Genomic DNA, 26657 nt, shown 5'->3' with positions numbered 1-26657 from the left:
CTGAGATACAGGTTATTATCATAACCGTCATAGCACCATATCTCGTGTGTTAATATTTTGAGTATCCAATGTTTGTACAATAAGAATATTTTGTAAATCTATTAGGCTAAAGTGTAATCCAGCAACATTGTCACTAAAATGACAAATGCAAATTGAGCTGTAGTCTTGATTGAATGTCCAGAGTTCGTGTTGGGACACTCAAAGCTGCTGTCTGGGTCGGTGCCAGTTGAACTGAATGTCACAAAGCTAACTTGCGCCCCTGCCACTTGATCGGTGATCCAAGCCTGAAACTCAGACACTCTGGCATAAACCTCAGGGAAACCGGCCAAAGCACAAGGTACTCCAAAACTTGTGATACCAGCCTGGATCCACGATGAGCCTTCCTGGCATTGCAAAGGTCCTCCAGAATCCCCCTAAAAAGTTGAGACAAATAATTAATTAACAGCTTATACCATGTACCGAATGACTCTGGAATAGCTTTGCCTGCAGCAGCACAATCTCAGTGTCAAAATGTTGAGCATTTTGATACTTAATGTGTTTGATGGATGCAGTTCTATGTTTCAAACTGCTATGTAACCATGGTCATATTTTGGGTGTGTCAACTTAGAAGAACAGTCCCACTACTGCAGATATCGCAACAATTAATTAGTGCTTTGACCTGACATGCTCCTTTGTTCTCTTGCCCCGCACAAATCATTTCGCCAGTGATGGTTGCTTCTGATACTGGGATGTAATTGCAGCTGCACTGCTTGTTTCCAACGACAGGAATCTGAACCTGTTGCAGGGCCTGAGATGATGGCAATGACTCTGTGGAGGAGAGAGTTGTCTTGCAGTTTCAGAAATTCCAGAATATTTTACAAACACAAATCAGGTGCAACATGAAAGGATCCTCACCATTATTTCTAAGTTTGCCCCAGCCGGTGGCCCAGCAGGAAGTCGAGTTGAAGATCTTGCTGGCGCTACTTGCCAGGCAAACTGGTCTGATGTAGTTATTGAAAGTGACGGGGCTGCTGAGCTTCATCAAGGCAATGTCATTATTGAACAGTGTGTTGTTGTAGTCAGGATGGACGATGACCTGAGACACCCCACGTGAAACCTCCTGGTTATTAGGGCCAGCCTGAGTCTCTCGTCCCAAGTAGAGAGTCCACTCACTTAATGAGTTTCTGTATTTAATGGAATGAGTCTTAAAATCAGTCAGTATGAGCAGAATTAGCATGATCTGGAAGTCTGTCATGCAGCCCTTAATTTATTCATTCTACCCATTTTAGTTATTGCTATTATTTTTTTGTACTATTATTTGCTTTAACCTTTAACTATTTCATCAGTGACTTGTTCTGCTGTTATCTGTGGCCTTTATTATTCCAGAAAAGTTTGGTGTTTTTCATCTAAAGCCAAATCTCACCAGGAAATGTGTAATTGGTTCCATATATCTATTCATATTTCCACATGTTCAAAATAGCTGTTTTGTGTAGGACAGCAGCTTTATAACATGATGGGAACTTGTGACATGTGATTAAAATGTAATAGTCTTAACCATGTCTAGTAATTCTGACACTGATGGGTGAAAGCAAAATAGAAAACTGAAGTGGGATGGGGAAAAGTGTGGGATGGGTGTGAAACTGGGCTATCCAGTATTGTAAATCAGCAGACTAACACCTCGGACCACCCCTCCTTCCTCCATATAAGCATATGTTGGCAAGAGAAGAGTGTCTATATTCATCATAATGTAGCAAAATGGCAAAAATCATTGCATGGCAATGCACTAAAGACACTAAACACATTTCTATAGCATGCTCTGTCTTGAGATAGGATTATTGTCTGATAGTTCACTTGTTGATGAAAACAAATGGAAAGTACTTTGTAAGAACACAAAAATGGAAGTTCACAAAGTGTGTTATGTGGCAAAGACAGCACAGTCCCCATGTGAGTTCTAAACAATATTTGTATTTTACAATGATCAGTCACTGGTAATACATGGATAAATACTTATTCATAAATTAAATATAAAACGATTGTAGATGGAATCAGTGAGCTACTTACAGCTGTTTTGAGCAACTTAAAATGCAGAACTGTTTTTAACACAGTGAGAAGTTTTAAATGTGGTAAGTGATTTTAAAACACTGAAACTTGGTCTTTTGAGAATGGTCTTTAATCTCTGTCTGGTTCTGCATGATTCTGGTGATACAAATTTTAGTTCCGCAAGTAAAAAGAAACGAAATGCAGGCAAAGCAGCTCCCTGTGGCGATCAGATAGCTGAGTGGTTAATGTGACTTCCACTTTGAGTGGAAGAGGGAGTCACTAGTTCAATTTTCCACTGGTGTAACTTTACACAATGTCATTCTTGCTCTTCCTGCTCTGTTTTTATTGTAGGTGACTTCCAAATAAGGACAAATAAGTGACAAGAAGAACAATCTTTGAATTAGAAAAAGAAAGAAAAATCTCCATTCTCATATACTTTGTATATGTTGGACTTTTGTTAGTTTGCATCAGTTCTGTTTTTTTTGTTTTTTTTGCATTTACAAAGCTTCAGGTGATATGTCTGTGCAAACTTTGTGATGTGACAGGAGCTTGAGAAAGACTTGTAGTAAATATAGCATGTATTTCTAGTTTGACCAGACAGTCAGATCAGCAGATAATCAGCAGTTGGGTGTTGACCAAGCCAAGTATTTTAGTTATAAGGAAGTGACTCATTGTTTAGGCTTTTAGTCTTTGTCGTGGACTTCAAATGTGTTGAATGATGTAGCTTAGCATGATTGGGATCATCCACATTCTTGATAATTGGCAGACCACTTTTTTGATATTGTGTATGCACAGGGCAAAGGAATTTCATAGAAAGTTGTTGTAACGGCAGTCTGAAAACAATCCACCAATATTTCTCCCAGGATCAGCTGGGCATGTTACTAATACAGCAGTCATGATGACTAACTGGAAGTTAGGGCTATTTTTAAAAGTGTATGTGTGTACATAGCAACATGATATGATAACAGAATGTGTGCTTATTACAAAATTTCTTCCTGCACAGTGGTGGACTCATGTTATTGCACATATTGCGGTTTCCCTTTGTATAGAGTTAAAACTGTGTATCATTGAACGTTTTTCCAAATTATACCAACTGTGTTTACGCTCTCTTTTCTTTTATTGATGTTGTGCATGTTAATAGTAATCTTTGGTGTTTTTTAGTTTCAAGTTTTCTTTTTTAATTTCTCTGTAGTTGAGTCTGGGGCTGTTTTGGTCTCTTTTAGTCATTTCAAGAATCTTTGAAATCCATTTGAAATGGTTTTGAATCCTTTTGAGTCTCTTTGCAATTGTTGTGGTTCTTTTTTATTTGTGGTTGTTTTGTTGATTTAAGTCTCCTTAAAGGCACTCAGAATCATCCTGAGTTTCTTTGTAGTTTTGTTTTTTTAATTGTTTTAAGTCATTAGACATCTATTTACATTTAAGTCCCCTTTGATTTATTAATTTAAAGTCTCTTTAAAGTTGCTTTTTAGAATTTTGATTCTTGATGTATTTATTTTTAATTTTTCTGTGGACTCTCCACAAGTTAATCTTTCATAGGAGGTAGTTTTTTGTCATGGTATGAGGCACAATATAACTAATCTGACAGTACATCTATTTCAGTATTGAATCTTTATGCTTTCATAAATGGTTCAAATGAAAACATCAGGTTCAGAAATCTCTCTTTTTAGATCGAGGACGAATAGAATTGGGCTTTTCCGTGTATATTTCCTTTTATTCCCTTCCTGTGTGTGAGGCTTGTGAGCACACGCAAATGACAGCTGATGAGTGTCTCTTACATTACAATGCAGTGAGCTGCTGTGAGCACCCACTGGTCACTGATGAGAGTCCCTCCACAGATGTGACTCCTGATGTGTATACTGACCTGCCAGGGCCATGACCCAGCAGTGGCACTCTCACCACCTACTATTCTTGTGCTCAGAGGCGCCACTCCACAGTCTGAAAGAGCGTACACAATTGTGTGTCAGCAGATTCAATGTGGTGTTGCACCTCAGTATTTACATTATCAAGACTCTTGAAATATATCAAATGTGCCTGCACTTACCCTGAGCCTTTGTCCCTGTAGGAATAAGAGATGTAAAAGTTAGAATGTTAGATATGAAAGTGTGTACTCAGTGTGTGGAACTACGGCCACAGGGTGGCACTGATTGTTCCAGCTGATTCCACTCAACAGTACATACAAATGAGCTTTGGATCTTTATCATATTAATGGCACTTGCCAAGTTGCCAATACAGTTACCATTCATGCTAATGTCCCACTGATTTGTTCACCTGTGCCACCTGTGTTTGTATTATGAATTAACAGCTCTGAACAGTCAAGCAGCACTGCAAATAATCTTGACTTTGACCTGCTTAGGGTTAGGGTTAAGAGGTTAATCTTGTCTCAAGACGTAACAGCTTTTTTTACATGATGCATTACAATATAACCATCATTAACTATGCAGTGATGAGGTACACAGTGAACTGAAATTAAAACTGACCTTCAAAAATTAGATTCAGTGGCTTCTAATAGACTGTACAGGCGTAGACCATATGAATAGAATTAAATGTAATAGACCCACCTTGTGCAATGAGGACAGTAACCATCAAGAGTACCCATATAGTTCTACCTGCCATTCTGTTGCCTTTCAAACCTCCTCCTTCAGTAAGCTATGAAAGTCTTTTTAAGCTTATTTCCTTGTTATCTAAAGCGATATGCAAAGTTACTAAGACCGGTAAACACTCCCTTCTCAAACCTGTTTCTCTGCATGCCAGCCTTCATGCCCTCATGTACATCACAGAGTGCCCAAATATGTACAATTAATAATAGAGTCGTGCTCTCTGAAGATCTCAGCATACAGCTTTCATTGAATGTATAACTTCACACTGTGGCATGTGTTTTCTTTGCTCAACTAATAGCAAGACAATAATACTGGGGCCCTGCCCTTCTTTTCCTGACTGCATGTGCATGTAAAACCTATTGGAGACTTATTCAACAGAATAAAGGACTTGTGCTTTGACCTCTGAATAGATATGTCAAATGTTCAGTGATGTTTGATCTGTTTGTTTGATCTTTGTATGAGGAAAGTTTCTTCATACACACACACACAAACACACACATATTGTCTCAATGTGTCAGGAGGAATGTTCCTTAGTTCCTTACCCCAAACTTGATTATTACAATTAAAGACCTAACCCTAAACTTAACATAAACCTATATCTAACCAAGTCTTAACCCTCAAAAATGACCTTTAACTTGTGGGGACAGCAATTTGATCCCGCTGCATTTACAGGTGGTCCCCATGAGACGGCATCCTGTCAGGATTTGGTCCCCATAATGAGATAAACACACATACCAAATTTTCTTGAAAATGGAAAAGAAACAAATTTGATAACCAAAAAGAAATTCAGGAATCCACATAATCATGTTAATTGCATCTGTCATATTGAGGCTTGTGACCTTATAGAAAGAAATTACTTTTGACCAAAATATCTATATTGCTTTAAGGTAGATGGTGATCCATATTAGTGCACCTTCCCCTTTTTTACCTATGTCAGTGTATCAATATATGGATTAATTTGATCATTGTTTAACACACTATTTATGGCATTCAATGAAAGATACCCTTCAGAATAGTGCAAAAACATGCTAGTGTGTTGCACCGCTTTGGATAGGGGTAGTAATAGTACTTATGGCTTGCCTCACGTGAGTTCTGAAATAGTTTTGAATGGACAGTCAAGGTAAAATAGATGATGGATCAAGTAGCCTTGCCATACAACTGTGACTTTCATGAAGAAGAAGCAGATAACTCATGCTCACATTGGATTGGCTCAGACCAAATGCCAGAAGAAATAGCAGTCTATCTGGATATAGCAAAGAAAAAATAGAGAAAAAATGTATAATAATAAAGGATACATTGTTAAAATGGATTCAAATGAATAGATCATTTAAAACAAAATGAATAGGAAAAACTATATTTTACAGACTTATTATTTTTTGTGGCATTCCTATCATTCCATACTTTGAAGGATGTGCCCCCTTGTATGGTGCTAATGACCTCCCCCCACCTTTAATATGATAAAAAATTACTTATATTATGACTTCTATTATATTCCTCCACTGACCTCCACTGACCTTGATGAGCTGATGTGTCTGAAACAACACAAACTGCTGTCACTAAATTTCACAGGTGGCAGAAAGTATCAGTCGAGTGCTGTAGAGTGACGGCATCCTTTACTTTACTCATCACATTTACTCAACCATACACAGAAAATGATTTGGGGCAACAGTCAAATTTATAAACTGATAAAGATATCCAAGTTTTACCAAATAGCACTTTAAATATAGACATCTTGTTCTACCACATTCAAATGATTTTTCAACTGCAAAATATTTTGCTTACGTCATGCTCATACATGCTAAACATCAGCACTGCGACATCCGCACAATGGTTGAGTGATTTAATTCCTGCTATCAGCTGGTGTGAGTGACAGCAACCCAAAATGTCTTTCCCAATTCCTCTGAGGTTCACACAGTCTTTCAATCTTATGAAAGCAATCAGTCCCTGACAAAGTAAGGACAGAAAACACAACGTATTATCAGAATATGAGAGCACAAGCACCAAAAGCAAATAAGGAAAAAAAAAAGAAAACACATTAATCACCTTTTTAAAAGGCTTTGAAGCATGTCCTTTGTTTTGAGCAGAGAAGGAACAAGAGAAGGTAAAACTTCTGACCGAAAGACAACACTTCAACTCGGTGACACAGATGCCATGTGTGGTCTCTGTTAACCCTTGGCTTGCTGGTGTGTGTTAAGACCAATTAATGTGCAAAGCTAAACAATTCAACCAGCTAATTGATTTATTGAATCTCGAGAGGGGGATGAAACAGAGAACACCTTTTTCTAAAGGCATAAACCTCTAATTCCGCACTGCTTAACATAAACTATCAGAGGGTCTCATCATAGCAGGAGCAAACTGAAGAGATAGAGTGGGAACAGAACATCCTTTTCTCTCCAAAATGTAACACCACACTAACTCTCAGTCTCACAGAAGAGTTGTGGTCTCGCCTCAGTGTTTGCCGACATAAACTCAGTGGGGATTAACTCTCTCTGTTTGTTCATGGCAACACTGCACCAATGTAAATTAGCCCCCCAAAACCTTGGCAAGAGGCCCATCTGAATTTTAAGTGGCCAATTTCCCCTCATCTGTGTCCCTAAAGCATCTCTTTTCTTTTTCTCCCTCTTCTTCTCACTCTGTTACACTTTGGGGCTCATTTAGGAGAACGTACACATATCAAGCGGCTCCTTTCACTCCTGTGAGGTCCACGAACAGTACTTCTTATTTCCCATCCGGCAGGACAAACCCGCCCACTGTCACCTGCTAGCTCTATATAAGACAGCAAAAAAAAGGACTTGGTGATAACAACCTGGTTTCAAGACAAGCCTTACCATGCAGTGTAAAGTCCTCCTCCGTGTTGTGCTTCTGACTCTCATAAAGTATGGTGAGTATTGTGTAATTGCACTCACAGGCTGATTACAAAGGCTGCATTGATATTTCTCTACCTAATCACCAGGTTTGAGCTGAGCAGCTGAAGCTAGAAATTTGCAAGCGTGTTAGAGGGATAGTTGGCAGTTAGCAGTTCTGCACCGGATCGTTACTTTGTGCAGTTCTTATAGTGGATTGCAGTGTAAGTGTGAGGGTTTTAATGATAGGCTGCATGTTCGTCATATTCTTTCATATCCACATGCACCTGAGTAATAGGTCAAGCCATTATCACATTAAGTAAGGTGAGACATAAAAGATGACTTATTTCATTAGTATAGATATAGTTCTGTTTTCACTCATAATAGGTCATTGTGAGTAACGTTGTAAGTCAGTTTGTAGAACTGCTTAATGCTGATATCAGATTAGTTGGTTTATCTATGCAATAAAGAGCTGGGAGTAGTGTGTTAATGTCGCCAGATGGGTCAGAACTACACATTGTTTTCCAGTTTTAAATGTCTCAATAGATAGATAGACTGATAGATAGAGTTGAAAGATGGGTTAGTTACAGCGACAGCATAATGATAGAGAAAAATAAATCTCACAGCACAAGCATATTCATTCACTGACAGACCACCACACGTGTATGTCAAATGTTTTTTGCAAATTTCAGTGGCGGTCTTATTCTCATTATCGCTTTGGTTTTATTTTATATGGTTTATGTTGCTTTTCATGACCTCCTTGTCTTCATACCATTAAATCCTGTTAAAAAACATTAACAAGAAGGTGTGCAAAAATGCGAAAAATTAAGGAAAATTTGTTTTTAAAAAATCATTTAAAGAAAGGATACACATCTATGTAGATGTGAGTGAGGAGAAAAACTGAAAACCTTTGACAGATAACAATGCAATGTAGGAATCATGCTAACTTTTCTCCACGTTGTTCACTCTGAGCACCAAAAAAATATTCACACTCTCATGAAATCTCTCTTTAGAAATAGTGAGGCCTTCTTCTCTGCATTCTGCATAATGAAAAGATTACATTTATTATACAAATTTATTATTATTCATTATAATATTTATTATAAGAGTTGGAAATTATTTTTCACCCATACTGAGATTCAAACTATTTGTGCTGAACTGAATGAGCAAGGCAACTTTAATCGGTCAAATATTGGTATCTGGACCACAGTGTGGAAAATCATTTTCTCTTCGGTGGATCGAGGTGATGTTTGATGCTAACCAGTTTGGTCTATTTGCTCATGTGAGGTGAAAAATAGACATGCCAAGATCATCGGTCATTTCTTTTGATGCACTTTCAGTCCCTTGTCTACTTACCATAATGACTATGACACTTATCAAGTGCAACATTAACCCTTCAGATGACAAAAAGCTCTCTGTTGCTTGGTATTTATTGAGCTAGTTACTAATTAAGCTGATTGGGAGGTCAGACCTGTCTGAAGGGCCCTATATTTACACTGACTCAATAAGCTTTACTGAGATTACTAATTTACTATTAGCAATGAAAGAATGAAACTCAAACCACTGACTCTGGATTCTTAATAACTCTTCAACAAAGTTATGACATGTGTCAGTTTGAATAAACATGACCGATAAATGTCAATTGCCCGGCCTGAGACAGATGTTTGTTTTCAGTTTTCGCTTTGTTGTTGAAGCATTCTGATGGCATTTATAATAATATTCACTTGAACAAAAGCAAACGAGAATGCTTCAAGGGAGATTATGTTTATGTCTTAGTTTACTCTAATTATGAATAATACTGGAACATTTACGTGTTTCATTTCAGATGCCAGAGCATCAAAAGCAGAAAAGGGTCATAGAATTAAGTTACTTCTTCCATTAGTGTCAGAGATATAGTAGAATGTTCATTTGAAGAAGGAAAATTGTGTTATTTCCTGTTTTTAACGAGGAAACGGATTCGAAAGTAGAACACAATCTAACTTCAAGGTTTCTAAAGACATATTGCAGATCCAGATCATGGCGTTTCTTAACATTTGTCGATTTTGAGTACAAATTTTTATCTGTCAAATACTGCAGTAAGGCGGCAGTGAGCGAAGTTCAGCAAAGGCTCTTTGTTTTTTTCTCTATCTACTCTATTCTTTTTTTCTGCTCACAGTGTCTTCAAATGAAATTCAGGCCAGGCCAAATACAAACGCAATCCTCCCCTGCAATTTCACCATGATAGAGGACAAAATAGATGTGTCTCTGATCCAAGTCAGCTGGATAAGAAACGGCTCCACTATCGCCTCGTTTGGAAAAGAGGCAACACAAATAAAGGAAGACATCAATTATTCCATCAATGGGGACTTTTCACTCACCATCCTCAAAGCCAGCCCCGACTTGCAGGGGGTGTATGAATGCACAGTTAGCTACAACTCCTCAAGGCTGCACTCCAGTAATGTTACATTCAGTATCCTGGGTACGTCTTTGTTCATGTTCTGTTGCTTGATTTGTACACAGCTAAAGTGATGCACAAAGCTGAACTTTTTTGTCAACTATTTAACATCGTGCTCTCCTTTCTTTAGCTCACCCCTCTCTGTCAGTGCCTCAGAAGTGGGTGGTGTTAGAAAGGGAGGCCCACTTTGAGTGTCGTGCAGATGGTTTCTACCCTCCTCCTGTGTCTTTCTCCTGGACCAGAGATGGCCAAGTGATTCGGCCTCCCAACCAGGTGGAAGGTGAACTGACTCCAGATGGGTACTACTTGGCTGTGGGAAACCTCACCATCTTCCCTTCCAGTGAGGATAAGAATGTGACCTTTGGCTGCAAAGTGTCACACGGTGGCATCGATCAAGAGCTGGATTTCCAGCTCAATGTCACAAGTGAGTGACACAAAGACACGTCGCATAGTATATTTTGGATGATGAAAATGGATTTTAGCATCCCATTACATGAATTGTCTTGAAAAGTTTCCTTGTCACGAACCTGTTGATGAAGCCAAAATCTCTTATTATTTTGTTATTTTCCAGCTCTCCCCTCTGTCCGACTGTCCGTTGTGTCACCTCACTCTAACGACATTCCTCTTACCCTTTACTGTGACGTGGAGAGTTTCTACCCAGAGGAAGTGTCCGTGTCCTGGTTTCAAAATGGCACAGCCCTCCCTGACCCCCCTGTCACCGAGCAGAACCCAGATCAGACCTACAGGACTAGGCACTATTTTACTTTGAGCCCCGAGCAAAGGCGCCAACGTGGGAAGGTCGAGTGTGCGGTTAACCAGCCTGGCGTTGTGGATCCTGTCAATATGTCTGCAGATCTGGACAATCTGGATCCTCAAGGTAACAGCTAAATTAGACTGCCTGACTCCCCATTTGTGTAGAAATGACACCAGTTATAATTACACAGCTGTATGAAAATAAGATCCTTTGCCATAGGTGCCTCTTCTTCTTTCACTCTAAAAGTGATCTTTCATTTTCTCTCTCTCTGTCACATTAGATGAGGCTCCGGTGTTAACTAAATCGGCCAAAGCATCTGTAGCCATGATGTGTATCTCCATAGTGCTTGTCTTCCTGCTCTGCTTTGGCTTCTCCTGGAGGAGAAGAGATGGTGAGTCACAACCTGCCGATTTAAGTAAAGCTAAGTCAAATAATAACCCTAATGTCAGAATGTGACATCTTTATTTGAAGATCTTTTGAGGACCTAAGGAGGAAGGGAGTTTTTTCACTTTTGGGGGGAAGTTGGTAAAAGAGTCATATCACCTTTATCACCATAATAGAGTTTGAAACTATTCGATTCCTAAGATTCATTTTGTGAATCTCCACAATTAAAACTCTAAGAAAATAGATTTACACTTAAATTTACAAGAATTAATAAAGATGTATAGTAAAGAAGAGGTGCAGTAATCTGTAACATAGATGCACCATCACCTCGGAATAAGATCAATATGTCAAACTATACGCTGCCATTTTAATTAGGATCAACCACAGCCGGAACCGTATATTACATGTGTGATGGGATGGGATTGAGCCAAAAAAATGAAAAAGCATTTTGTTAATTGTAGTTGTTCATTTACAACTTTAATATTTCTTGTGAATTTAATACTTTAATTTATAAAATTCTGAGATCCTTTTCTTTTTTGTTCCCCCATTTTGCTCTCACCCAGCTCTATGATTTCTTATCTTTATCTACAAAGACCTGAATATGCCATCAGATTGGATTTCAGGAAGTCTTGTTCCAGGACTGATGTAACATTTCTGTCAGTTTGGTCTTCCTTCTCTCGCACTAACTTTACTGTCCCCTTAATCTCACTTCCCTCAGAGAAACAGAAGTCTCTCAGTGTGTCAGGGATCATCCTCCCTCCACGGATGGTTGTGGGCCAGAAGGGCAGGGTGACGGTGAGCATTGAAGGCAGGCGGGTGGACCGGGTCCAGACTGCATGGTTTCTCAATGACACCCCCATCTCTGACACCTCACTCACAGGTAGCAGTGCTCATATTAAATGCTTAATATAGACATACTACTCTGTACTGACTGGATGAGTCATAATAAGCGTATGCTGTGCAGCCAAATATGTTATAAATATAATATAAAACACGAGTGGTAAATTAGGATAGTATAGAGGACTTTTTCTTTTATTAATGTCAGACAGTTTAGGAATAAGTGGATTTCCTTCATTTTCAAGAAATATTTTAGGGAAGAGGGTGTTAAGAATTTTTAAACAGAAGAAAAAGGACACTGCATAAGATTGACAACAATAACACATTATAGTGAGTAAAGGTTATATCTTTGATTTATATTGCAGCTTTCCTGACTTGTTTCTGACATGTTTCCTCTTTTATACTTGTATTCTCCTAACAATTTACAACCTGACACACATAGGAACTTCCAAATCTAACTTTAACTGCCTATACAACCCCCTAACCACCATCCATCTGCCCTATGGTCTAACTCTCACTTCCCCAGTGTCAGAGAAAGGCCCTCTCCTGGCATCTAGAGGTGAGATGGGGTACTACAAGATGCACACTCAGGGACCTCTGCACTCCTCAAAAAATGGCACTCAGCAGCTGATCTCCGCGCTCACCTTCATCCCCCAGATTTCCCGCCACAAAGGTGCTGTGTTTAAGTGTCAGGTGTCGTACGCAGGCAAGGACAAGATCGTGGAGGAAAGGGTGTCAGAAAAGTTTACTATCTTATGTAAGATTTGCTTTTTCCCCTTCCAGTTTACTTTACATTGTTTTGATTGTTTTAAACATTTTTGCAAAAGAAAATGTTGTATGTCTTGTCATTCAGCTCCTCCAGAGGTGTCAGAGATACAGCTAGCAGAGACACAAAATGACTCAGGTAACACAATGATGTTATTCTACTATTCTTGTCCAATGCTTCCCAAATGTTCCTTGTTGGAGGAGGCTACATCCCTGCAATCTCTGCCTTCCAGATGTCATGAGCATGACAGTCCAGGCATCACATTTTCATCCGGATGTCATTACTTTCCGCTGGTTCTGCCAGGGCGGTGAGCTCAGCCCTGTGGCATCCCAGGCCTCGTCCTCCCCTCTGCCAAATTCTGAGGGATTCTTCTCAGCTTTCAGCCAGTGCAAACTTCCAAAAAGTGAACTGGAAAAGGGAGCCACGAAGGTGTGGGTTAGTGTTCACCACATTGCCCTGAAGCAGCCAGTCACCCGTGAGACTAGAGGTATGAATAAACGATGAAAGAAACATTACATTTCAGGTTTTATGTTAAAAAGCAAGACTTCAATGATTCTGTTGATCTTGTCCAGGTTTCATCAAAAGGCCGTGCGTGGCTGAAATTGTCAGCTCCACCAACTCCTCAGATCATACTTCAACTCTGGGATGTGCAATCACAGATTTCTACCCTCCAAACATATCAGTCACTTGGCTGAAACTCAGAGGGGGAGAGGAGGATGACAGAGAAGAAGAGGTGATAGAGGGAGGGGAGGTGTGGGGCCCAATTCAAACTGACCCCAGACTGTTCAGGATGACAGCCACGTTGAAGAGAAGGACAACCCATCAGGAGATAAAGGACAGAAGAGGGGGAATTATCTGCAGAGTGGAGCACTGTTCTCTAAACCAACCAATAGAGAGACAGTGGAGAAATGGTGACATGGGTATGAAGCAGTAGAGGCACATTGTACCATTCATAACTTGCTTTTTTCAAGAACTTCTTCAGCTTTCCTTTCACTTTGCCCTTCTTCAGTTGCTCCCTCCATTCCTCCATCGATCTCAGTCTGTTGGAGCAGTGAAGGCGTCGGTGTGTTCTCTCTCTTGTTGAAAGGAGGTCACCCTAAGGTCAAATTACTCTGGGCGGCGGGAGGACCCACCCTGTCCCCGTTGGTGTCCAGTGAGACAGAAGAGATTGGAGATGATGGGCAGAGAGAGCTGAAAAGCGTGTGCGCCTTGGAGAGGTCCACAAGCCTGCCGACTCCGACAAGCAAGCAGCCGGAAAGACAGAAGAACAGACGGGCAATAAGTACTTGTCATTTATATAGTCTACATAGGTGTTTCTCTTTTAAAGAACAGGTCAAAGTTCAGCAGAGGCCTTCATGGGTACCCTCTGTTCACTGTTTCACAGCAGTTTATGAAAGACTATTGAAAGAAGCAATAAAGTCTACCATAGAATATGAGTCCTCCTACAACCTCTACATTTGGAGGTTGGAGGGGTTATAGGGAATTAGCACACATTACATTCAGGATACCTGTCCTTTCAAACATTATTTGTTTTGGTATAGGTACCAAAATGATTAGGTTACTTCAAAAAGATCCTGTCACAGCATCTACTACAAGATAGAGAGATTGTTCTCCTTGTCCCATCCACCTTAGCTGCAAACCACACAAAATTCTACAACTAATATATAATGAAATAAACATTTTCCATTTTAAGTACATTTTTAACGCCATAGTGGATCTCGAGTGTCTATGTGGATACAGATTCAGATTAATTTAGAGTGATAAAAATGATTTGTAACTACTTGAAGTTTGCAAATAACACTTTAGGAGTGTTCCACTTTAAGGCAAACATGCTTCATATGAAAACATCAATTTTCAAACATCAACGTAAATTGTTGTTGCACCTTGCACGAGTAGGATCAAAAATAAAGTAGAGCTGATAGACTAACAGTCAGAATATCCCAATATCTGCCACACATCAAGTTTTATGAGTCGTGTTGTTTTTTTTTGTTTGTTTTCTGTCTTTTTAAGACTTTCCTGAACTGCACTATGGAGCCCCGCAGTGGCCATAAACAGAATAAAACATTTAGTCCATGCTTTTCTATATTGTGTTTGGTTGAGTTGAGGCACCTATTCAACAGGATTTGGTTTAGGCCCTAAAATCTGCTTTAATTAGGTATTCTCACAACAAAGTTCAAAGTGAGTGAAGAGTCCCCACCTCATCTGCAAAATCTTAATGCAAAAATCTTAATGCATTTTGCACATTTGGTTTCATTTGTATTTGATTTTCCTTCGGGATCAATAAAGTATTTATCTATCTAGCTATATCTCTATCTACAGATACAATGATTTTAAGAGAATTACCATGACACTGTGCTGACACAACAAACACAGTATTTCACACTGAAGACACTGAGTTCTGTAAAGGGAACATGGCTCCTCCTGAGCAGATTTGGGTTTCCCTGAAAATGCTGTTGTCTTAGAGATTGAAAATATGCAATCGTTCCAGGAAGACAGGGAGAGGACCACAGCCAGCATCAGTCTGATTTCCCAGGGAGTGAAAGCAGCATGAGCTGCTGAGTGGCTTCCAGGTTTTAGCTTTAGTGCGATATTTAGTTGTTTCCTTTCGCCAAAACTGCATTTTTAACAAAAACAGGTGCACAAATTAGTCAGAACTGGGGAATTAAACATGGCCGCAGTTTAGTTTATCTGACTGGCTCTGGGGAATTGTCTTAAACATCATCTGCCTTTCTTATTTCTGTTTGCACCCCTGTACGAATGTTAGTTTTAATCTTTTAGCCTGTGTTACCTTACAGAGACAAGAGCTGCAGTTACAGACCCTGACAGTGAAGGAATAGAATACATTGATGAAAGAGTGGATGAAGACATCAGCAGGGACGAGGAAACGATATCTGAGGTGGACGAGGACAGCGACAAAGAAAGGGAGGACGACCAGAGTGCACTGCAGATCAACAAAGTCAACCTGAGCAGGGGTCCAAAAGAAACTGACAGAGCATGTTTGAGAGTGTGTGTAGAGATCACACACCCCGCACTCAAGCTTCCTGCTTATCGAACGTGGACAGGTGAGGCACTCAATTATGTACTTCTAACTTAAAGATCCAGTCTGGCGGATGCTGTGACCTTTAGCAGCACAAAATGAAAACTTTACCCAAGTTTCAGTTACAGGAAAGAAGGTTGACCCAAGCCATCGGCCTTCATCACTCCATACTTTTTGGTCTATTTCCAGTTTGCTCTTTTGGGATCACGTTGTTGGTGCTAAAACACTATTCTATGTCAGTCAAACTGGGTGATCTTTCGTATTTTCCACAAATGCAACTAAAGAAATAGGAACTGATGATGTGTCTTTGTGACTGGGTGTTTGTAACAAAGTGCTCAAAGATACAATCGTCTGTTATTTATGCCACCAGATCACTAAATCCACAAAAAACCCACACTGGAAGTGTTAAAAAGGACGCAGTAAACGCAGTGTTTAAGCTTTTTAGTTTAAGTGCATGCATGTCAAATATTAACAGATAAACACTTTAATTAAGGTTACTAAATGTTACTGGTTCGGTTGCACATTGTAAAACTAACATTTCCACTGAAGGGGAAGTTTGTTCATATTTGTGTCCTCTCTTTCAGAGCTCAATGAGGAAATTTCATCTTCTGCATGAAAGCCAAACAAGAGTGCTTCTCTGTTTCAGTTTTCTTGCATACGCCATCATGTAATGTATCTAATATTTATCTCTATAGTAAATATGAAGAACAATATCCAACTGTATCTAATGTGATCAACAACTGTGGTTTGCTTCATAGATTTTTGGTATTTATACAATCGAGCTTTGCTTTTTCTTTTCTTTGTCTTTTTTGCAAAGGTTCATATTTTTGTACAAATAATTTTATAACAATAATAATCACCTCTCTGGATTTTTTTATGTAAATCTCTGGTGTAAAATAAAGACAAAATTGTTTAAATGGAGCAGTGTTTCTGTTTTTGTCAGGTATCCAGTGTCAACAGCCAAAGTGTCTCCTCCGTTTCGAGTTATGGGCAGAGTTGATATCTGGTAATGGTCAACTGCTAAGAATAAGTCTAACTCAAAATATACTTCTGTTTTTTAGCCACTTTGACCACATGTACACTACTAGATTGTGCTTAGTACTCTTTCAAATGCAGTACAAACTTCTGCACAGCTTATAACTGGAAACACAGATGTTGCAAAGCACATGTTGTTATCTGATTGTGAAACTGATGTTGAGTTGGTCGTGTCCTGCAATTTTCAAATTATTGCATGCCTAAAACATTTAGCCTAACACTTGTGCACACTTCTGTTGTGTTAACTGCCTTATTCATTGTGTTCCACATGACCAACAAAAGCATACGCGGATGCTCAAATATCATTAGAAGTCCAGAATGATATTGTACAAGATATGAGAAAACTATCATTTGACATGATTAGAAATTGAGTGAAAAATTCACTGTGGGAGAGCCATGAGGCACACCCCGTGATGGTTTTTTTGTTTGTTGTTGTTTTACAAAGATTAGGCTCTTTCAAGGGACATCATTTGAAGCCAATTACCAGATTCTGCACCGCTCTTTTGGGAAGCCACAAAAGGTTTCAATGTTTCCCCCAAGGCAGTGAAACCTCTGCACGGTTTTGCTATCTATAATTTAAGGAGGTCCTCTTTGTGAAGTGACAAAGAAGAAGAGAGTTGTGGAAAATCTACTTTAAAGTTTGCTTGGGCACATAAACACAGTAGAACTGACAAAGGTGGTTTGACTGTTTTTGCCTTCAGCTTTAATTGTATAAAATGAAGCTTAAAAACAGGGTGGGTGGATGATCTCCATTTTTTTTCCAACAGTAAGCCAAATTTAAGCCCTAATTACAGACCTGTAGCCTAAACAGTTTTAAATTGAGTTCTGTTTATTTGGATAGTTCAGATGGTCTTAATGACAGTCACAAAATGAATCAAGTGAATGCCGCTCTCCCTCCACGACTGCAGCTAATCAGTACAAGTCTGCTGTAGGGTGGCCGCAGATCTCTTTGTATAGTGTGTCACACATCAGTCCAACATAACACCACACGTATTTCTGTGGTCAGACTTATCAAGAAGCTCTGTTCATATCCGCAAACTGCTCAGCACGCCGGCGGCTCAGCTGAGTTAATCGCCCTCTTCCTCATCACAACACCCCGGACATGTACACCAGGACAGGGAAGTTAACCGGCAGCTAAAGAGCTCAAAGCTGGTCGCGTTTTGGGAGAAACTTTCTGTCGACGTTCTGCTCAGCAGAATGTGGGCGATTTAAACTTAGTCGCCGGTTTGTTTTTATCAAGTAAAAAGGCCAGAGAGTATATAGGGAGGAAGTGAGAAGATGGACCCGGACAGTTCCCTTTCCAGGATGGAGAGGACTATGTGGACAGTCTGGGTGAGCAGATGCATCATTTTAATCTGGATGTGTGGCACAATGACTGGCCTGATTTTTAAAGTTTGAAGCTCCGAAATGTGTTTGTTAAGTTTGTGCCTTCCAGCGTGTCAGTAAACACACGCGCGCACAGAAGCGCGCACACAAACACGCTGATGCACACTAAGGTTATAAGAGGGTCCCTCCCCTCCGCCTCTTTTCCCCTTCTTCATCCGGATGTCTGCGTGTCAAATATTCTTTTAATAATCACAGATAATTTTTCTTATTTTAGACACATATCCATTCGATTAGGTTTTGTCTTGTTTTTGAAAACAGATTTTTTTTTCAGTTAAAAAATCATGCAAATGGACTGTAGCACTTATTTCAAAGAACTGTTGTTGTTTTTTAACATAACCATATTTATGTCCTAAGTCAGATATATCAGCAAAGGATGTAGTCAATACTATGTTTTATGGGTTTACATTTTGGCAGGACAGAGAACTGGGAAATGCACTAAATAATGCAACAGCCCCACATATGTGCACGTTTGTGCGTCATTTGTTTGGTGTCTGTTTGCGTGTCTGGCCTACACTCACATACAAACAGGACTGTTTTCTTTTGGCTCTAACCTAGATTTGCTTGGTGTACCTGACCAAAATTGTGCTCCATTTATATAAAAAAAAAAAAAAAAACTGCTGTTCAGGTTTAACCGGTCTTCATAATTAGACATTTAGATATAGTGACCCTGAGGTGTAAAACAAAACAAGACTGGACAAAACCACAAAGTTGGATAAAATAAAATTTTACTGACTAATAAGTTGGCTTCGACAAAATGATATTCCTCCGTACACAACTAACCCCAAAGCACAGCATCTCTGAAAACGCAACAACGAAACAGAGAACATTAGTTTACAATCCACGATGGGAATACAAAATCAAACAATGTGTTAGGCTGTGCCCAAGTGCCCAGCAAAAGGTCACTATTCTTTTATGATCTGAAACATTTTCACATGTCAAAACAAGTTGAAATTCTAAGCTGGCCTGCTGTATACAGTCTAAAAGAATTATTGGGATTCATTGACATTTGGACTGGATTACTGCCTGTATTTATACAGTTCTTATCAGGAGCTTTCCTAAGAAATATTAGGCTTGTAGGTTTGTGAAAAGTGCTATTCTTTAAGAAAAACCACACCATAAGAGCACTGGCGAGTGGTTCAACAGACTGTTCTCACAACAAAACTAGTTTAGAAACAGGAAACAGTTCGTGACAATTATCAGTATTGGCAGTATTTAATTTAGTGTCGTAAGGTTCTCTAAGTCCCTGCAATTACAGACCAGTCAGGTTTATTTAAACCTGCAGGGTGGAACTTTTGACACAGACTAGAAATAAAAGATGGAAATACTTCAATGGGTGAAAAGTGAGGCCAGTGTGGATTTGGCTTAAAGCTGCATTCTTTTTCATGGCCAGCAGGGGGCAACTCCTATGGTTGCCTAAAAAGACTGCATAGAAGTCTATTTAAAGTAATGTATTTCAGAACCTTTGGTTTGAGCATTAAGCTCAGTTTGCGTTTAGCTGAGGGATTGGCCAAGAATCTAGGAAAAGGATATTTTGTGATTCCTTATTACAGTGTCTATTTTAGCTCGAGCGGTGATGTTTTGTTTCCCTTAACCAATTATATTGAAAAGCCTAACATTAACCAAGTGGTTTGTGTGTAAAACGGTGACGATCACTCTTAAAGCTTGTTTCCAAAGTAAAGCCGTTTTAAAAGTTCAGTTGTTTCATGACTATTTCACAATATGTGGTGGCATTTCGCTTTCTTGTGCTAAATTGTGAAAAATCTTGTGAAAATATTTTTTTGACTTTTTTTTTGTTGTGTCTTGCCAGCTAAAAGACAGATGCGAAGAATTCAAAGTAAAGCAAAGCAGAACCAAATAGAGAATAAATACTGAACTTACATTTATCGGATCTCTTGAAACATGAGTCATAACAAATGCTTTGTTCTATGTGTTATGTAACATGCTTGCAATGCTAAATTTAGAAAACATAATTGTTTTCTTGATAGCTTATTGCACTACTCTGTGATGGTTTAAAAAAAAAAAAAAGAGGTTTATTGAAAGTCAAATTGAGCCTCACTTAATGTTTTTAAATAAACCTGTTGTGAAAGGACATTTATTCTTCCCAGAAGTGTCAAAACTCTATAGAGGCCACTCAAGTCCCTACTGTTCCAAACTGCAAAAAAAAAGAAAACATTTATAGTGTTTGCTTTGTGCAGGGAGGCATTGTTGTGTTGAAGCAGGAAAGGGCCTCTCCCAAAGGGCACTATTGTGCAATAGCCTTGTATAATGTAGCAATTAGATTATTCTTAAGTGGAACCAAATACCTTGCACACAATAGCAAGTGTTCAAACACTTGTTCCCGTCTATTTTTATCATTACTTCAGAACATCAGATGGTGAGATCCACATAGATGTATAATACTTTCTCTATCTCATTCTCAGGGCTATATAACTGGAACGGTGACCAGGTTCCTCAGGTCACAGCCAGTTGAGATAGTCGGCAATGACCCAAACTCCTCCCAGAAATCTACAGTTAACATCGAGCCTCCTAACCAGCAGGCCGACACTAGCGAGGGGGATGTTGATGAGGAGCGGCCTCGTGCGACAGTCTCTGTCCGTAGCCTATCTCCACCAGTTGTTGCTTGGGAAAACTGTACCACAGATACTGACTTGGTGCCTGTTGAGGAAAGCAAGCAGTTAAGAGGAGGCAGTGAGAACAAAGAGTATAAGAATGGTCAGGGAATGAGAGAGGAGCAGGTCGGTCAGACAGGAAACGATGATGCTGGACTGCTTCTTGCTGAAGAAGCAAAAGCAAATGAGGATGCACCAGTGAGAACGGAGATCGGAAAATTCTCTGCAAGTGAACATGGAGGGATACCTGAGAATGAGGAAGAACATGCGAATGCTCGGTTGGGAGGTTTCACAGATGGGGCTACGAAGGAAGGTGGGGAGAAAAGTGATGAAGAAGGTGTTGCTGAGAGGGAATCTGTGAGTGCAGTAATACTGGACGATGATCATCAAAAACTGGATGAAAGCATGACAGAAATCCAAGTAACAGAAGACAACAGAGAGGAAGATGTAGAGGACTTGGAAGCAGAGGACAGTGAGGTAGAACTATCCACAGGTTTAAGTCCAGAGGAGGAGGAAAACTTGCTCAAAGGAGAGGCAGCAGTGCAGAGGGGTGATGCAGCTCCAGTGGTGACACGGGAAGAAGCCGAACAACGTGAGGGTGCATTGCAGCTGGTCTCTGAAAACCAAAATGAGTCAGATAAGGCACCAGAACAAGTTGAAAATCAGGTTTTAGTCTGTGACAAGTTGTCAGATGTGTCAAATGAGGAGCTTACTGTTACTGAAGAAGAGCTCGAAGGTGAAAATTATGGAACTGAAAATGCAAGAGTGTGGGTTGCCATCACAGAGGAAGATGCAGAGGACAGTGAGGTAGAACTATCCACAGGTTTAAGTCCAGAGGAGGAGGAAAACTTGCTCAAAGGAGAAGCAGCAGTGCAGAGGGGTGATGCAGCTCCAGTGGTGACACGGGAAGAAGCCGAACAATGTGAGGGTGCATTGCAGCTGGTCTCTGAAAACCAAAATGAGTCAGATAAGGCAACAAAACAAGTTGAAAATCAGGTTTTAGTCTGTGACAAGTTGTCAGATGTGTCAAATGAGGAGCTTACTGTTACTGAAGAAGAGCTCAAAGGTGAAAATAATGGAACTGAAAATACAAGAGTGTGGGTTGCCATCGCAGAGGAAGATGCAGAGGACAGTGAGGTAGAACTATCCACAGGTTTAAGTCCAGAGGAGGAGAAAAACTTGCTCAAAGGAGAGGCAGCAGTGCAGAGGGGTGATGCAGCTCCAGTGGTGACACGGGAAGAAGCCGAACAATGTGAGGGTGCATTGCAGCTGGTCTCTGAAAACCAAAATGAGTCAGATAAGGCAACAAAACAAGTTGAAAATCAGGTTTTAGTCTGTGACAAGTTGTCAGATGTGTCAAATGAGGAGCTTACTGTTACTGAAGAAGAGCTCAGAGGTGAAAATTATGGAACTGAAAATGCAAGAGTGTGGGTTGCCATTGCAGAGGAAGATGCAGAGGACAGTGAGGTAGAACTATCCACAGGTTTAAGTCCAGAGGAGGAGGAAAACTTGCTCAAAGGAGAGGCAGCAGTGCAGAGGGGTGATGCAGCTCCAGTGGTGACACGGGAAGAAGCCGAACAATGTGAGGGTGCATTGCAGCTGGTCTCTGAAAACCAAAATGAGTCAGATAAGGCAACAAAACAAGTTGAAAATCAGGTTTTAGTCTGTGACAAGTTGTCAGATGTGTCAAATGAGGAGCTTACTGTTACTGAAGAAGAGCTCAAAGGTGAAAATAATGGAACTGAAAATACAAGAGTGTGGGTTGCCATCGCAGAGGAAGATGCAGAGGACAGTGAGGTAGAACTATCCACAGGTTTAAGTCCAGAGGAGGAGAAAAACTTGCTCAAAGGAGAGGCAGCAGTGCAGAGGGGTGATGCAGCTCCAGTGGTGACACGGGAAGAAGCCGAACAATGTGAGGGTGCATTGCAGCTGGTCTCTGAAAACCAAAATGAGTCAGATAAGGCAACAAAACAAGTTGAAAATCAGGTTTTAGTCTGTGACAAGTTGTCAGATGTGTCAAATGAGGAGCTTACTGTTACTGAAGAAGAGCTCAGAGGTGAAAATTATGGAACTGAAAATGCAAGAGTGTGGGTTGCCATTGCAGAGGAAGATGCAGAGGACAGTGAGGTAGAACTATCCACAGGTTTAAGTCCAGAGGAGGAGGAAAACTTGCTCAAAGGAGAGGCAGCAGTGCAGAGGGGTGATGCAGCTCCAGTGGTGACACGGGAAGAAGCCGAACAATGTGAGGGTGCATTGCAGCTGGTCTCTGAAAACCAAAATGAGTCAGATAAGGCAACAAAACAAGTTGAAAATCAGGTTTTAGTCTGTGACAAGTTGTCAGATGTGTCAAATGAGGAGCTTACTGTTACTGAAGAAGAGCTCAGAGGTGAAAATTATGGAACTGAAAATGCAAGAGTGTGGGTTGCCATCGCAGAGGAAGATATTGCTGAGGCTACAAACAATCCAACAATATATGAAGAGTCAGAGCAGGAAAGATACAGCATAACAGTTACAGAAGGCAAGCAAGCAGAAAACGTTTTGACCAAGCTTGTTAGATGCAGCGAAGAGGCTGTGGAGAACACTTGGCTGCAGACAACTAAATTCACAGATACAAAAGAGGATATGGTGGTCACAGATGTGCGAACCACTGTAGAGTCAGATGTGAACACGGAAGAAATTTCAGTAGATGAGAACTTTGTCGATAAAGATCAATTTGAAGAGGAGAGGCTCTCTGATGAAGTTAACAACAAAGGAAATTGCATGGAAAAAATTTGCACAAGCACCTTAGTTACAGTAAATCCCGAAGGCGAGACTGAAGAGGAAATAAGCAGAGAGTTTAAAAATATTCCCCTGCCATTAATTGAAGGCCAGGTAGTTGAGTCACAGAAGCAAAATTCTCAAGCATGCGAGGAAACACAAGGGGGAGTTCCTGAATACGACAATGAACTTGGGCCAGATGAAAACGCAACACAATGGTTCTTGGAGGCAGGAAATTGCGAGGAAATCCAGATCACTCAGTTACCAGAAGAGGTGGAGAATGAAGACAAGGATACCCTTAAAAACAGCAGCACAGTAGCTGACTATTTACTGGAGAGGGAGTGTTTGGAGGAGAGACAAGACAGCACAGAAGATAGAAACTGCTGCATTGATTTAGCTGTGGACCAGCACAGAGGAAAAGAGCACCTTGGACACGAAACCGAGAAACCAAGTGTTACAGTAGAATCAGAAAGTTTGTTTGAGAAAGAACAGGTGAATTTACTGGACGACTCAATGAAGACGGAGATCAAGCACCTAGACAAGGAATTTGAGACACGCGTTGGATCAGCAGACGAGGCTGATAAGATAACAGAAGATCTGCAAAATGAGACTGAAGTAGCTGAATTTGGAAAAGATGAAGATTCCAAAGAGACTGCTGGAGATGGCTATGAGACATGCAGAGCTGTTGCAGCAGATGAGGGGGTCGGGTTTGCTGATAAAACTTTGACGTTCTTTGACGCAGAAGTAGAGAAAATGCCAGAGACTAGCTTCTGTCTGGAATCAGTATATGCCACACATACCGAGCAAAATGGCAACAGAAGCCCTTGTCTGCCAGAAAGAAATTCTGAATTTGAACACTCAGTTGAGACTGAAACCAAATTACTTGATGATGGCACTGTAGAAATTCAAGATGTAGGGATAGATAGTGAAGATTATGCAGATGAGGAGGAAGAAGATGATCAAACGCAGGAAGGAAATGAGATTGTGCATCTGCAGGTAGCAGGAATGGCAGCTGAGCTGATCATAGGACAGACAGACAAAGGAAACACAAAATCCGAATTATCTCCTTCCTTAAATACGCAAGAGACAAACAATCAATCCCCAGACAAAGCTTCTGAGATGATGAAAGACATAAAGATAAGAAACGATGATGAGTTAAAGACAAAAGATTCTCCTGTGATGTCAGCAGAGGAAACAGAAAAGCATGTGACACAATCAGAAGAAAGTTACACAGAGGGCACAGGTAGCTCGGTGAGAGAACATCCTGATGTTATTGATGAAGACATACTTGACCTGTGGATAGAAGCAGCGATGTCAGAGGACACTCATGAAGTTAAACAACAACAAGAAGGATCTGAACCAGAACCACAGGAGGACACCACAGTAGACCTACTGAATAAAGAACCAGGAGAAATAGCATCAGAGGAGAAGCTAACGGAATCAAATTCAGGAGAATCGGAGCGAGTAAGTGACATGGAAACTTCTTCATTATCCTTAGAGTCTGGATATGTGGATCAGTCTTTCAGTGAGACTGACGTTTTGAAATCAACAAACTCTGGCTCAATCGGCAGCACACATGACATGTTGGCTACTATGCCAGGATCAGCTACTTTTTCTGCACATTCTGCACCTGACTCTGAATCTCAGGATGCACTAATGGACGAAACAGCTGAAACAGTGGATTCTTATCTAACAGAGGAGGGAACAATCAGTGAGACCGGATCTTACCCTGATTCAGCTCTTTCATTACCAGAGGCGAATCATCTGGATCAGGAATCTGATAAATCACATGAAAATCGAGATGAAGAATCCATAGAGACAGAAGCAGGGATGACAGCCTGGAAAGACACTGAAGCAGCAGATGATGGGACGCTGATAAAAATGAGTCCTCTTTTCCAAGTTAAGTCACCAAAAGCTGAAGATGAGCCTCTTGAAGTAACCGTGTGCGATTCCTCAGATGAAATTAAACTCAATGCACCAGGACAAGGTAGAGATGACTCAGAGGATTTCTTAGAGGAGGGAATTTTGCCACCAGAGCCTGATTCTCAAAGCGAACCCTGGATTGAATCTGAGGAGAGGCTATTCTCACTGGATGAACCACAGCGCAGATGGTCAGAAGATGTCACGGAATCATTACCTGGGCTGAGCAGGGCTGAGGTTGCAGAAAAGCAAAGTGCAATGTGTGAAGAGCAGAATGAGGTATTATCGCCCTGCTAATCATAAATCAAACAATACAGTAATCATAAACAGCTAAGGTGTGGATTCAGCAGTTTTTTTTCATTGCAGGTGGACGCCCCTGTGCTGGACTTCACAGTGCAACGGTCACGCATTGCTGTTAAAAACCCTCGTATAAGGCCACCCACAAATCCCCGCTCCCTGCTACATATGCCCTCAGTGGATCCCTCACCCTCATCTCGTGGGCCAGTCAAAGTGCTTGCAGGTGTACCTTTGGGGGGCTTGGGTATTGGAATAAAACTGCCCGGTGGGTCACATTTAAAGCCACCATCTTGAGTCTTACGGGTCCAATTACTTTTCGTGATTTCGTAACATTCTGTTACTAATGTCCCCTGTTTTTGTGTTTCAGGGCTTGGTGCAGGTTTTCCTGTTTTGAAGAAAACACAGCGGGTTGTGAGAGATGAAGATAGCCACGAAACCCACTCACAGGTATTACAGCTAATCTTTAGATACCCGTTTACTCCATTGTTGGGACATGAAACTAAAACAACACAATATCAACAGGAACCTGAGAAAAAGACAGAGGAGAGGAGTGACACTCTCAAAGAGGAAGAGGCACCCCCCAAACCTAAGTGGATGCCACGGGGACATCCAGGGTAAATCAGTAGCAAAGATTAAAACGTTTTAGCACACTCGCATTGTTATATTTGGCAAAAATGAAGCAACTTGGTGGTTTCTGGTTCTTAATTCTCTTATGTCCCCCCACAGATTTGGAAATCCTCTTATGTCTGAACTGAAGACTAAACTGAAGAAAGCCCCCAAAGACTGAATGATTGATTGCATTGCATTGCATCATGTGCCTTCGTTTTTATTTATCAAACCGAAAGCAAACTGTCCATTGTGTCTCCTGCTTCCCTTGTGTGTAACTTTTGTAATAAATCACAACTGAAAAAGAGAAATTTTCTTTCATGCAAAAAGTGTTTTTCCTTTTACTCGGTTTTTAGCATGCACAGTCATCATTGTT

At 40.4% G+C, this 26657-nt stretch overlaps 3 protein-coding genes across 4 annotated transcripts; 2 read left to right on the top strand and 1 right to left on the bottom strand.

Moving 5' to 3' along the window:
- Window positions 1–71: 71 nt before the first annotated feature.
- Window positions 72–6403, bottom strand: LOC140278030 (chymotrypsin-like protease CTRL-1). The gene is made up of 6 exons (XM_072372918.1): window positions 6399–6403; window positions 4061–4075; window positions 3795–3974; window positions 895–1163; window positions 659–807; window positions 72–413 (listed from the first exon to the last, which is right to left on the bottom strand). Exons 1-6 carry the CDS (start codon window positions 6401–6403, stop codon window positions 102–104), a joined length of 930 nt encoding a protein of 309 aa, XP_072229019.1. The 3' UTR covers window positions 72–101.
- Window positions 6404–7274: 871 nt separating this feature from the next.
- Window positions 7275–16534, top strand: LOC140277996 (uncharacterized). Of its 2 annotated transcripts, none has more exons than XM_072372869.1 (13): window positions 7275–7497; window positions 9615–9917; window positions 10024–10317; window positions 10465–10770; window positions 10928–11038; window positions 11750–11911; window positions 12311–12625; window positions 12722–12772; window positions 12867–13121; window positions 13207–13554; window positions 13644–13916; window positions 15430–15696; window positions 16256–16534. In XM_072372869.1, the coding sequence occupies exons 1-13, from the start codon at window positions 7446–7448 to the stop codon at window positions 16285–16287; spliced, it is 2769 nt and encodes a 922-aa protein (XP_072228970.1). In that variant the 5' UTR covers window positions 7275–7445; the 3' UTR covers window positions 16288–16534. The 2 variants fall into 2 exon arrangements, with proteins under 2 accessions (XP_072228970.1, XP_072228972.1); XM_072372871.1 differs by having other exon boundaries at window positions 12395–12625; window positions 16256–16533.
- A 1193-nt stretch (window positions 16535–17727) lies between these two features.
- Window positions 17728–26489, top strand: LOC140277995 (uncharacterized). Its single transcript, XM_072372868.1, has 6 exons — window positions 17728–18038; window positions 20513–25657; window positions 25745–25940; window positions 26043–26122; window positions 26198–26289; window positions 26402–26489. Exons 1-6 carry the CDS (start codon window positions 17985–17987, stop codon window positions 26460–26462), a joined length of 5628 nt encoding a protein of 1875 aa, XP_072228969.1. The 5' UTR covers window positions 17728–17984; the 3' UTR covers window positions 26463–26489.
- Window positions 26490–26657: the final 168 nt, after the last annotated feature.

Source organism: Leuresthes tenuis, unplaced genomic scaffold, assembly GCF_036924035.1.
Source record: "Leuresthes tenuis unplaced genomic scaffold, fLeuTen1.0.hap1 SCAF_20, whole genome shotgun sequence".
NCBI lineage: Eukaryota > Metazoa > Chordata > Actinopteri > Atheriniformes > Atherinopsidae > Leuresthes > Leuresthes tenuis.
The sequence above is the reverse complement of the archived record's forward strand: the minus strand, read 5'-3'. Positions and strand labels throughout refer to the sequence as shown.

Excerpts from the sequence above, each read along its gene's own strand:
- LOC140277996 (XM_072372869.1), top strand. The coding sequence starts at position 7,446 with ATGCAGTGTAAAGTCCTCCTCCGTGTTGTGCTTCTGACTCTCATAAAG. Across the intron at positions 10,318-10,464 it reads TTTCCAGCTCAATGTCACAA|CTCTCCCCTCTGTCCGACTG; the intron begins GTGAGTGACACA and ends GTTATTTTCCAG. Across the intron at positions 13,917-15,429 it reads GAAGAACAGACGGGCAATAA|AGACAAGAGCTGCAGTTACA; the intron begins GTACTTGTCATT and ends GTTACCTTACAG.
- LOC140278030 (XM_072372918.1), bottom strand. Across the intron at positions 808-894 it reads GGGCAAACTTAGAAATAATG|AGTCATTGCCATCATCTCAG; the intron begins GTGAGGATCCTT and ends TCTCCTCCACAG. Across the intron at positions 414-658 it reads AGAACAAAGGAGCATGTCAG|GGGGATTCTGGAGGACCTTT; the intron begins GTCAAAGCACTA and ends TCAACTTTTTAG.
- LOC140277995 (XM_072372868.1), top strand. The coding sequence starts at position 17,985 with ATGGACCCGGACAGTTCCCTTTCCAGGATGGAGAGGACTATGTGGACA. Across the intron at positions 18,039-20,512 it reads GGACTATGTGGACAGTCTGG|GGCTATATAACTGGAACGGT; the intron begins GTGAGCAGATGC and ends TCTCATTCTCAG. Across the intron at positions 26,290-26,401 it reads ATGCCACGGGGACATCCAGG|ATTTGGAAATCCTCTTATGT; the intron begins GTAAATCAGTAG and ends GTCCCCCCACAG.